The 13218-nt window shown below is 40.6% G+C and overlaps 1 protein-coding gene across 2 annotated transcripts in view; it reads left to right on the top strand.

Moving 5' to 3' along the window:
• The window catches only part of SI (sucrase-isomaltase), a 269528-nt gene that overhangs the window by 94373 nt on the left and 161937 nt on the right, over positions 1–13218 (top strand). For both annotated transcript variants that reach the window (XM_063442609.1, XM_063442610.1), the window contains exon 2: positions 5716–5836. In XM_063442609.1, coding sequence (XP_063298679.1) covers positions 5716–5836 — 121 coding nt within the window. The remainder of the gene's footprint in view (positions 1–5715; positions 5837–13218) is intronic.

Genomic DNA, 13218 nt, shown 5'->3' with positions numbered 1-13218 from the left:
GATTAGGATGGTAGGAATAGAGGCTGTAAATGGATCGATATTCCGTTCCAAGCACCAATTGGACCAGGAATTCCATGCATGTAGATAGGATCTTCTAGTTCCTGGAGCCCATGAGTCCCATAGGAGGTCCTTAGCAGCCTGCGGTAGTTCGCCGACTTGCCAGGCACCCCGGAAAGAGTCCAAGCCACTAGGGTGAGTCGGTTGGCCAGGACGAGCGGATGAGGGCTCCCTTTCGGATCTGTGAGAGTATATTGGTGTGAGGGTAGTAGGAGAGGGTCCTTGTAAGATAGGGCTAGGAGGTCCGGGAACCAAGGTTGTCCTGTCCATAGAGGTGTGATGAGTAGCAGGGATACCCGCTGCTGTCTCAGGTAGTGAATGGTCCGTGCTATCATGGCGAAGGGGGGAAAGGCATATGCTCCCGTGATCGGCCATGGTTGTAGGAATGCATCCGTTGCTTTGCTCTCCGGGTCTGGGAGCCAACTGAAGTATGTTTGAGTTTGTCTGTTGTTGCGAGACGCAAACAGATCTAGGTGAAATGGACCCCGGTGTGCCGCTAGACTCTGGAAGATCTGTGGATCCAGTTTCCAGTCGCTGGCATCCCTCCAGTGGCGTGAAAACCAGTCCGCTGTGAGGTTCGTTTCCCCCAGAAGGTATTCCACTTTGAGGGAGATGTTGCGGGGTAGGCAGAAATCGAAGATCTCCTTCGTTATTTCCGAGAGGATCCGGGATCGGGCTCCGCCCAGGCGGTTGATGTAGCGGACTGCCGAGATGTTGTCCATCCTTAGAAGGATGCAGCAGTCCGTCTTTTCTTTTGCTAAGCTGCGGATGGCAAATGATCCTGCCAGGAGTTCTAGGCAGTTTATGTGTAGGTTGAGGTCCTGGGAGGTCCAGGTCCCGCCTGTTGATGTGCCTGCGCTTGTGGCGCCCCATCCCCAGAGGCTGGCGTCCGATTCCAGGACTAAGTCGGGCGTGCTCCCGAAGATGGCCCGACCGTTCCATGCTTCCATGCTGTCCAGCCACCATCTGAGCTCGTCCCTGACCTCCTCCGTGACCGGGATTGGTTGGTCGTAGGATGGGTTGTGTCTGAGGAAGGATGCTTTGAGGCGTTGCATTGCTCTGTAGTGGAGTGGTCCCGGAAAGATCGCCTGTATGGAGGCTGAGAGTAGTCCCACTATTCGAGCGAGGGTGCGGAGTGGAATGGTGTGGGCGCGGATGGTCTTGCGCAGTTCTTTGCGAATGGTCGAGATCTTTGAGGCAGGTAGCCGTAGGGTGCTCGTGGTGGAGTCTATCTCGAATCCTAGAAATTGTACCGTTTGGGATGGTGACATGGCTGACTTGCGAAAGTTCACAACGAAACCCAGAGATGATAGTAGGTTTGTGGTATAGTTTGTGTGTTGCGTCAGTCTGGACTTGTCGGAACAGAACAGTAGGAGGTCGTCCAGGTATATAATGCAACGAATTCCTTGTGCGCGAAGATGAGCGACTACCGGCTTCAGTAATTTGGTGAAGCACCATGGAGCCGAGCTGAGGCCGAATGGGAGGCATGTGAATTGCCAGGGGCGATCTTGCCAGTGGAATCGTAGGAATTCTCGACAGGAAAGATGGACGGGTACTGAGAGGTATGCGTCTTTTAGGTCCAGCCTCGTGAACCAATCTTTGTCCTGTAGTAGGTCTCTCAGGAGATGTATGCCTTCCATCTTGAAGTGTCTGTATGTGACGTACTCGTTGAGTCTTTTCAAGTTTATGACGGGTCGAAACTCCCCTGATTTCTTCTTTACTAGGAATATGTTGCTGAAAAAAACGCGAGGTCCGGAGGCCGGTTCTATTGCGCCTTTCGATCGAAGTTCCAGTAACTCGTTGTGTATGAGTTTGGTATCTTCTGTCGAGCATTTGATCGGGTGCGGTGTGACTGTTTGTCGTGGGTGCGACGTGAAGTCGATGATGTACCCTTGAACCGTTTGTAGGATCCACGCGTCTGTGGAGATGGTCTGCCATTCCTGAAAGAACAAAGATATGCGACCTGCTGGACGGAGAGTAAGGTAATGAGTTAGGTGATTGCTTACCTGTGGAGAAACGTGCTCTGCCTCGTGTACGTGGTCCACGGCCTCTATCCGCTCCTCGGGTATATGAGGATTGTTGTCTGTATCCCACCACCGGGTAGAAAGAGTGAGGTCTTGAGTTACGGGGGCCTGAAGGCCAGAATCGGCTGGCAGCACGGCCCCTTTGGCGGCCAGCCCGTCCAAAAACACCCCTGTTGGGGGTTTGTCTAAATACTCTCCTCATGGAGGACTGAGCCTTGTTCAGGGAAGTAAAGATATTTACGTGTTTGTTCAAGTCCTTGAGGAAAGGATCGCCAAACAGTTTGCCCTGTGCCAGAGGACCTAACTCCTTGGTGCCCAATTCCACCAACTTTCCGTCGATACGGAGGAGTGCTGCCTTGCGCCGCTCGGAGGAGAGGGCTGTATTCGTGTTACCCACAAAGCAAAAACATCTTTGTGCCCACTCCCGAACATCATGAGCCCATTCGCGAACCATGGTCGCGTCAAACTGGTCTGCCTTTGTGAGGGCATCGTCCGCCAGGTACATGATCCTGGAAAGCGGTCCTACTGCTTTCAAGCTTGAATTTCTGTATATATGTTGGGCATTTGGTGACATCAGGAGGTTCAATTAATTGTTTGTCCTGGACTGCTCTGAAGCCCTTCTCCACGCCTTTGCGTGGGTCCCGGCCACCTCGGGACATGAAGGTGGTCATCACCTGGTCAAATTCTGGTGTCTCTGCCACGTGGTCGGGTAGAGAAGGTCTTGGACATTCGGACCGAAGTCGGTTGCGGACCGTCTTGTCCATGGATTTCCTCAGCCAAAGGTGCATGAACTTTGCAAGATGATCTGGGGGTGTCCAGTCCCCTGAACGAGGATGTCTTAGGTTCCTCGGATCAAACAGCTTCTGACCTGATGGGTCAAAAATGGCGTCTTCATCTTCCTGTGGGTCATCCATGGTGTTCTGAAGTTGGGAGTCTCCCAGTAACTTGTGTGTTACGAGTTTATGTTGGGATTCGGACTCGGAGCCCCATGGGTCCTCGTAGGAGTCTGATCCCTCTGCCTGCCATTCATCTATAATTGCCAAGGATTTTTTGTTTGCATCCTCCTCATCCGAGGAGTAATCAGGTGGCGGGGGCGGGGTAGTGTCCTTTAAGGGCTTAAGCTTTTTTGCAGGGGTCTTACCCTTGGCCGGGTTCTGTCGGCCCTTTTCCCCCTTCCAGTGGCGTTTGCCGGTGGAGGGTTCTTGGCTCGTATGTGGTTCCGAATCCTCGGAATCCGAATCGTGTCGGGGTCGGTGGGTTTTTGATGGTTTCCTCTTCTCGGCATTAGAGGCCATCATTAAGGAGAGAGCTTTCTCCATGGAGGCTGCTACTGCCTCATTAATCATTGTTTGGAGGTCTGCTGTATTTTGAGCAGCTTCCATATTGAGATTAATAAATTTTCTGGCACAGGGAATATTAGAAAAATGTAATTAGAAAAATTAATTAGAGGTCAGTTCAGCTGTATATTTTTTTTTTATATATGAATAACACTATGTCGGCCCTAACAGGGTACCGTAGTGTGTAATATATATATATGTACTCCAAGTATAGAGTAAAAACCCCAGCAGGGTGTGTGGTGGTGATGGTACTGTGGACTCCAGCAGAGTCTGATTATAAGGTGTGATTAAGATCCCAGCAGGATCTAAGCTGCCTAGTCAGGCAAAGGGTAATCGTACCAAAACAGTAATAGCAAATACAGTAATAATATTGAGAATATAAATGACACCACACTATTGGGCTTTAGTATTTCTGGGCCTCACCCAGGATCACAGAGGTGGCCACAAGGCGACCTCCACAAGCAGCACAAAATAGGGCAGCACCCTTAACAGGCACAGGGTTATGATCCCTTAAGTGCCTAGATACAGCAATTTATTTTTTGCAAAAAAGACTGACCTCTAGAGGTTAACCGGACTGTCTCTGGTCGCAGACTCGCCAAACTGAGTGGATACTCAAAATGGCGGCCGTAATCTCGCGAGGCGCGAGATTGCAAATGGCCGCCGCGAGAATGCCGGCGGGGGTGGGAGCCGCGCAATGACAGAGCCGACTAAGCGGCTGAAAGACCGGGATAGGGGATAAGGTGACCGACGGAGGAGGAAAAACCGTCGTGCGGTCGAGTCCTCCCGCGGGCGGGAAGGAGGCTATGCGGCAGAGTCCTCCCGCGGGCGGGAAGGAGGCTATGCGGCCGGTTCTTCCCGCGGGCGGGAAGAAAAAGGGGGCTGGGCGGGAGCCGAGCAGAGAATGAGATTACCTCATGAAGAGGTAAAATAAAGGGAAACGAGCAGGGTGGTTGCCAAGGGGAAGTCCCCCCAAACTACAAAATATAGAAATACAAATAATAGTCTTACAGGGTAAAATAACACCATGAACAGAATAAAAAATAAACTCTTAGTAACAATTTTTTACCAGAATAAGCAAATAAATGTATGAACGTTTTTCAAACAGTAGAGGTGACTACAAGCTTAAAATAATAATCCCCAACAAATAATAGTAATATGCATTAAAATCAATGAATTCAATATATATATATATAGACATATAAAAGGGGAGCCAAAAGCTCTGACCTGTCTGCGATGGAGCAGTAAAGAAAGAGGGGGAGGAGCCTAATTGTTGGGAACTTCCTACTCCCTATTGCATTTTTCATTGGTTAAATGTTTCACTTTCTTTACTGCTGTGGAGATTAGTAAAGAGAGAAATGCAAAATAGGAAGCCTCCTGTCATGTGATAAAATTCTATTTATCACCCTCTTTTCCATGCCCAGGCTTTTTCTTGATTTAACTAAATTGGGGTTTTGATTGCTAAATCTTACATTTATATTTCAACCTAAATAGAGCATCACAGAGCAAGAAATTTACACAAATTAAAAGTGATTTTAAAGTACTTTATTTCTATTTTTTTCCCTTTCAACAGAAGAGAGAAGAATTGTTACAATCCACAGTACAATAAATTAAATAATACTCATGTTTAATCAGAAAAAGTGGGAAACTTAGTTGCTTTATATATAAATGTATACTAAAATATATGTAGAATATATAAAAAGGGAAAATGGACTGTTCTGCAAATAATATGTACATAGATACTTTGTTTTGCTATGGCAAATATTACAAAATATTTTTGTCATAGTTTGCTTATCTTCATTGTAAATTATAAAGAAAAAAATAAAGTTATTAGACATGGATAACTTTAGATTTTATTCTGTAGTTTAATTTCGTAATAATTGAATAACAGATTTCAAGCTTGAATTTCTGTATATATGTTGGGCATTTGGTGACATCAGGAGGTTCAATTAATTGTTTCTTTTCCTCTTCTCAATAAGATGCTATTAAGCTAATCCGTTAAATTTATGAAATCAGCACATGCTTCCAGCAGCCTTTTCTTACTTACATTTTATGAGAACTTAAAATTTGTGATGCAATTTGAAAATTAACCCCTCCATATTGAAACAGATATTCAAGTGGCAATTACAAGTTTATGATATTTTATTAGATTAACATAAGATAAGCCTATTAGTAAAGTGGCCTTCAACTAATTATACTAGTGTAAAAAAAATTCAAAACTAAAAAAACCTGATACATTCTGGCTTTAATAATATGCAATATATTTTCATTAATTATAATTGATATTTGTGTTTTGTTAGATGGGGAAAAAACGGAAGTTTTCTTCTTTGGAGATATCACTCATCGTGCTGTTCATTCTAGTGACTATTGCGGCAATTGTTCTGGTTGTACTGTTTGCTATTGGAGAACCTGGAGTTAAAGGTTTGTATGTCATTATAAAACATTGTCAATCTATTTATATGTCCTACAGGTGTGTACCATCTTAGTATAAGCGTATCATGGGATATTATATATCTGCCTATGTTCATAATTCTGTGGTGTATGTGTGGTCTGTTAAAAGATGAAGGCAGTTTGCAGTGTACCTTGACTTCAGTGAATATACATCTATCAATAGCATAGGAGATATGTAATAACAATAAGGAGAAAGGACAGAGGGAAGGACATTCAGAATATTTCAGGATAATTTAAAAAAGAGAAGGCAAGGGAGGAGCCAGAATGAAAGGCTTCAATCATAGTATGAACTGAATGAAGATTGATAATTAAATAGAGCTACAACAACTTCCACAATATACACTTACAGACTTTGGCTTTACTGTACAGGACAATTGTATGTTCTGCCATTTTTGTCTTACATGTTTCAATGATTTAGCTAAAAGCTGTGTGTGTATTACTGTATTAGAATACTTACAATCTCTGATTGCAAATATACTGCTCCTTTTTATTTATTTATTTTAAATTTAATTATACTTTCTATTCATGATAAACATCTCAATCAGTTATTCTTGATTTTCAAATTGCTATTTAAAACAGATTAACTCGAAGGCATGGTTTGGAAATCCAAGGAGAAGAGCTCATGTCACTGCTAGCATTCGCCAGCTACAAATGCAATTGCATTTATTCACAATAGTAGAAATAATCCTACATTTCGATTTAGGATATTACCAAAATGATATGCAAACTTGGAACCCCAGGTTATCAAGAGTATATTCTGACACAGGACTTTTATTTTTCTTCTCCAAATTTAACTTCATGAAGGCACAAATCTTTATGGGGCTGGAACTATGTGTAGATACAACAAACTTGAAATAGCTTAATTTAGCACGTTAAAGTTTTTAATACTAATGTCAAACATAGTAGATTATCAAAAGGGAATTAGGATCCAAAGACTCTCAATAATACTTGCCCCAATGGATGTCAGCTAAACTTATTATTAACTTAATAACTCAGAAGCTTTCATTTCCTGGGACTTCCCTAATTCAAATGATATTCAGAAAATGTATTACCAAGGCCGGATTAAGAGCCCATTGGGCTTGGTGCTGACAATTATGATGGGCCTTATAACAGAATATTATCGATAGAAAACACTAAAACAATTATACCTCCAAAGCGTCTATCTGGTTGTATCTGGTGGAGGTGGTGCTGGAGGGAAACTCACAGGATATAGCTATCAGAAAACACATACCCTATGATAATCTCTCTCTTTAATTTTTAAAGTAAATCCATACCCCCTAATAGCAGTGTCCAGTGAAGTAGAATTTCGGTGGAGACTGAGCATGGCATAAATGTGTCTGATGATGTGCTAGCTTCATGCTTGCCATGAACTGTCCCCTAGCATTTGTGGACCACTCCTTTCCTAACCTTCTTACTAGCAGGCAGAAGCTGCTGTTATACAGCCTGGGACAGAGGAAAAAGTGTATGTAGTGAGTGTAGAAGAAAGGGAACAGTGTTAGAGAAACTGAAGCAGAAAGAGTATTTACATAGTGCTAAGTCAGCTTTACCTTAACTCATTTCATTGTCAGCCAGTACACACCAGTTCTCTTCCCCTACATCACTCTTAAGTTTCCATAGTTAAGCAAAAGGATGTGAAGAATAGTTAAAAAAAAAAAAATATATATATATATATATATATATATATATATATATATATATATATATATTATAATGTTGTTGTTTTTTTAAATTCATAGGCATGGGCTTGGACCTACAGCTCCATCAGCCCCTATGTTAATCCGGCACTGGGTATTACCTGTTGCCATTACTTCTTGCCTTAGCTTTTGACACCTTGGCAATAGCAATTAGACAATCACCAGATATTTGGGATGTGGATGCAGTTAAAAAAAAGTGTTGCAAAAGATTGCTACTCATTTTTACCTCTTATCCACACTTTTTAATAGTCTATTCTGCAAGTGATATGTATTTTCCAGCAAATGCACAGTGACTAGATTGTGCATTAGTAAAAACTCAAAATATTACCCACATACACAGAACTACCATATATACTAGAGTATAAGTCGAGTTTTTCAGCACATTTTTTGTGCTGAAAAACCCTCACTCGACTTATACTCGAGTTAATGTCTGTATTATGGCAACTTACATTGCCATAATACAGACAAGGACCGCCGGGCTCATTACAAGCCCGGCGGTCCTGTTGGGGGGCTGGCAGAGAGCATTAACTTACCTTCCTGCAGCTCATGTCAGCTCCCTTCTCCTCCGTGCAGCTCCTCTGTCAGCTCCCACTGTAAGTCTCGCGAGAGCCGCGAGCTGCAGGAAGGTAAGTAACCGCTCACTGTCAGCCCCCCCTCCTACACAGCCCATACACTGGACCACCAGGGAGTGAGAGCCCCCCTCCCTGGCAAGCTAACAAGCAGGGAGGGGGGACGAAAATTAAATCAAATATAAAAAAAATACAATAAAAAATATTAAAATAAAAAAAACTTAAAATATTAAAATAAAATAAAAAACTTAAAATATTAAAATAAAAAATGTATAATAAAAATGCCCTCCTCCCACCCAGTACACACACACATACACACACACACACACACTCTGCATTATATACACACACACACACTCATACAAACAATCTGCATTCTACACACACTCATACAAACACACACTCTGCATTATATACACACACACTCGTACAAACAATCTGCATTCTACACACACTCATACAAACACACACACAGTGTGTGCGTATATAATGCAGAGTGTGTGTGTGTTTGTATAAGTGTGTGTGTAGAATGCAGATTGTTTGTATGAGTGTGTGTGTGTATAATGCAGTGTGTTTGTATGAGTGTGTATATAGTTCTAAAAATCACAGAATTTCATAGCCCCAAGTTTTACCCTCGACTTATCCACGAGGCATAGCATATTTCACAATTGTTGGTCACAAAACTGCCCTCGACTTATACATGAGATCGACTTATACACGAGTATATACGGTATCACAAATATATTTTATATTTTGACCATGGGAAAAAATCACTGGTTCCTTCTTGTGTTTTTTGGGACTCAATTTTATAAAACGTATGGTGTTACTCACTGAAGTGAGAATTCAAGCTGAGTTTTACATTTAAGGTTAAAATAGCCAAACTGGAAAAATTCTTTAAATCAGTTATGCTTTCAGTTCAGGTACTCTGACCATAACTTTGAAATTCACTTTGAATTCTTATTATAGTAAGTAACTTCGTTAGAATCCTTGGGTTTATTGCTTGTTTGTTTCTTTTTATTTTTTCTCTCTGTTTGCTCATTTGTTTTTACTTATTGCTTCACATCCTTTTCTCCTACATTTTTTGCCCCTTTAGATATTTACCACAAGCTTATTTTCTTATTCACTGTTGTTCTTCCTTCACAACCTGCTCTCTGTTCCATTATATTGAAAACAATGGTGTATTTGGTTGCCTTGCCTTGAAAGTGCTATATATTACTCACTTCTGTTCCTAACTGTTCTTATTAAATGATGTTCTATGCATTCACTACTTTTTTCTGACAGTTAAGTATTGGCAACCTCTTTACTCCTATAATAAAGTTTTAAAACACATTAAAAATTTTAGCATTCAAGAATTTGAAAAATGTTTTAATATAGTGTGTTAATTCTTGAAATGTGCAACATATATTATGGTATTGTATAGTTTTGATAATAATGCCATATACTTTTTCCTTGAAACAATTGACTTTGGAGTGTCCTGATAAAATGCAAAGTTACAAAATACAACATCAATTTTTCATCTCCTGTCTTCATATATCTTCAGGGACATAACTTTACCGTAAAGATTTTTGTGTTCTACCTCAAACAAACTTTGTAGACTTTTACTTTTACTTTGACACCCACTTTTTTTTTTCTTTCCAATCTTTTCCCACGTTGCTAAAGCTATATATATATATATATATATATATATATATATATATATATATATATATATATATATATATATATATATATATATTTTACAATGGGTATGGCTAGATTACATGTGAAATCATTTCTACATTTAATAAAATTGCAAGTGCTTTACTGTGTCAGCATGTTATAACCAATATAATATATTGATACCCTAAAATTGATATCCTAAAAATTTATATTTTCACTGGTAACTGCAAGAAATAAACTTCATATAAAATATTACAGTTACAGTTACTGTTAAGTCAATAGTACACTTGACAGATATTAAATCACATTTAATTCACATTTTATAGAGCCTGTGTAATACCGGCTCAGGTATAACAGCTGAGGAGTGGTGATGGCATATTCAGAAGTAGACAACAAACAATTCAGATGTGTAGCCACCTATGACGCAGCGTGGGACTGTGTGAGATCTATTATGCAGAGATTTTGGCCCCTGCTGAAACAGGATGAGCATCTGAGGGATATTATTCCAACACAAGTATCCCTAGTAGCAAGGAGAGGCAAGAATCTTAAGGATTCCCTTGTACATAGTCATTTTCAGAGAACTGCAGCACCTACACACTGGCTATCTAATAGCCTTAAAGGCACCTACAAGTGTGGCAGGTGTAAAGCCTGTGATTTCATTAAAAAAGACTTGAAAACTTTCACTAATAGCTCAAAAAGTCTGCATTTTGACACTCCCTCCTTCTTCAATAGTAGCTCAAAGGGCTTGGTCTATTTGATTACCTGCCAGTGCCCAATGTCCAATGTGGGAAAAACTTTCCGTCCTTTTAGAAGAAGAATATTAGAACATGTCAACGCAGTAAAAACAACAAGACACATAGAGACCCCGGTCTCCAGACATGTAAAAAATGTACACACGGGAGATCCCACTGTTTTAAAGTTCCAAGGTATAGAACTCATAAAACAGGACCAAAGGAAGGGTAACTGGGACCAAAGCATTAGGAAGAGGGAGTGTTACTGGATCTACCGTCTACAAACCCTGTCCCCAAATGGATTGAATGAAGGTTTTACCTATTCTCCATTTATTACATGATCTCTAAATGTAAATATTGACAACCTGTAAATAGCAACAAACACTGTACACAATCACCTCACACTTAGCACGCGTTTGATATATAGAACATATGTATGTATTTCTCTTACATAACCACTCGTATTTTCACCTTAATATTCAATAAAAATAGGATGACAGAGGATATAGTTATTTGAGAGCTTTAATTATGGAGTACTCAATAAAATAATCATGGAGTACTCAATAAAATAAGAAATCAATTGTCTTGATACAAAAAATAATTATTGATTTATGATACTGTATATTACTTTAAAATCCACACCTGCAATTAGTTCAATTTGGACATATACGTCCATAATATATAGGCAACCTTAATTAAAGTGACTACACTGTCACTTTAATTATTTATAAGGTTTTTCCCACTTAGTCACCATCATATGCATAACAGACAGAGTAAAGAAAGCCAGTACAGGCATTATACATACATAGACTATCTGTTATGCTTGCTATCACTGGTGGGACAACACAATATACAGTGTTGAGAAATCCAGCCAAGATATTGATGCTTCCAAGTATCATTCATTCTGCTAACTATATCCCTCTGTTTAGATGCTATCTATAAACTTTATACAAAGAGGAACTTAAGGGTTCGTCACACTTCTATCAGCCAGTAAATGGTGAATACAGACAGACAAACTGTCAATCAGATGACATTCCCAAATCAACCCCTCCCATGCCTCACGGTCACGTGGGACGGCATGTCATAGCTGACGCGGGACCATTCCGACACGTCATTGATGACGATAGGGGGATCCCGCATCCGATTGGTTAAGAGGTATTTAAAAGTCCCGGCTCTCTCAGATGGCAATCGTTAGCCCCTGACGAAGGTGGCGTCAGCTCGTTCTCTTCTCACTTCACTCTTTCACTAAGGGATACTTTATTTCACTATGGGTACTTAGACCCACTCTCTATCTCGCACTGTGTTACTCCTAGTTAGTAATGGTAATGGGAGTTTAGGCAGTTGATCCAATCGCTCAGATTTAGCTCTAGCTTAGAACACCCTTGAAGGTGTTTCAGGAGAATTAGGGGCTAGCCTAGAGGATTCTCTTTAAAGATCTTTTTGAGCTATTAAAGCCCATTACTTCTGGATACAAGCTATGATATAACAAAGGGGTGGCTGTCGGTCTGTGTGATATATATACCTTTATATCACTTTATTGACACACTTTATCACAGCATCACTCCGGATTCTGCATTCCCTGCCTACACCCATAGATTTAGAGGGATTTTCTTTGCCCCTGGCAATATGATATAATAGGTGAATGCATCACCATTTTGACATTATCAGCCAATATGGGGGATTTAGTATAGTGTCCCTTTGTTTATTCATTTTTTTTAAAGGATTCAATAAAGACATATTCTAATTATTTTTAATAACGGCATAATTTTGCTCCTCATTTTCCCTCCGATATACACACCATACTTCCTAGGATTTGTAGGTATTCTTTTACCACTGTTGTCTAATCTTTCCCTCTGCCAGCTGTAGATCTCCTTTAGGGGAGATTTTTGTTCGCTTTCTCCAGTTTATCAGTTTATTTGGGTGCAAGCCCTTGGTGGGGTTGGCACCACCACCTGACCATACCCCCCTTGCCTTCACCTCTCATACCTTTCTTGTTTCATCTTTGAATGGTGATTGGTGAAACAAGGAAATAATCGTCTACTTATAATAAGCTTCATGCTTCACTTTAATTTGGTGCTTTTTTCAATCTTTTTGAAAAAATGGAAAAGGAACCACACTCATTCAAGACAGGGTGCTTAGCTGAACCAAGGACCAGCACAAGCCCAGAAGATAATAAATACTAGTATTAGAAAAAAGGTTCAGGCCTTCCAAAGTCTTCAGGCTAATAAAGGTTTATTAGAACATGTGGAACACTGCAATGTTTAGACTCCCAGTGGAGTCTTTGTTAAGTGTGACAAAGACTCCACTGGGAGTCGAAACATTGCAATGTTCCACATGTTCTAATAAAGGTGCCTGAAGATATTGGAGTGCCTGGACCCTTTTTCTAATACTGGTATTTATTTTCCATCTTTATTTCATCTGAAGGGATTGATGAACAAGAACATCATCTGAAATGTGAGTGGAATGTGATTAAATATTTATCAAGTGCACTAGTGACTTAACAGTAACTGTAATACTCTATATGAAGTTTATTTCTTGCACTTACCAGTGAAAAGATACCACATTAGGGTATTTATAACATATTGGTTACAACATACTGAAGCACTTGCACTATTATTGCATGCAGAGGGCATGCATGGAATTGGATGATTGATTCCACTAGAGGGATTGGCTGCACTGTATTAGCACCACTACATATT

Source organism: Pelobates fuscus, chromosome 2 (assembly GCF_036172605.1).
Source record: "Pelobates fuscus isolate aPelFus1 chromosome 2, aPelFus1.pri, whole genome shotgun sequence".
NCBI classification, from domain to species: domain Eukaryota; kingdom Metazoa; phylum Chordata; class Amphibia; order Anura; family Pelobatidae; genus Pelobates; species Pelobates fuscus.
The sequence above is the reverse complement of the archived record's forward strand: the minus strand, read 5'-3'. Positions and strand labels throughout refer to the sequence as shown.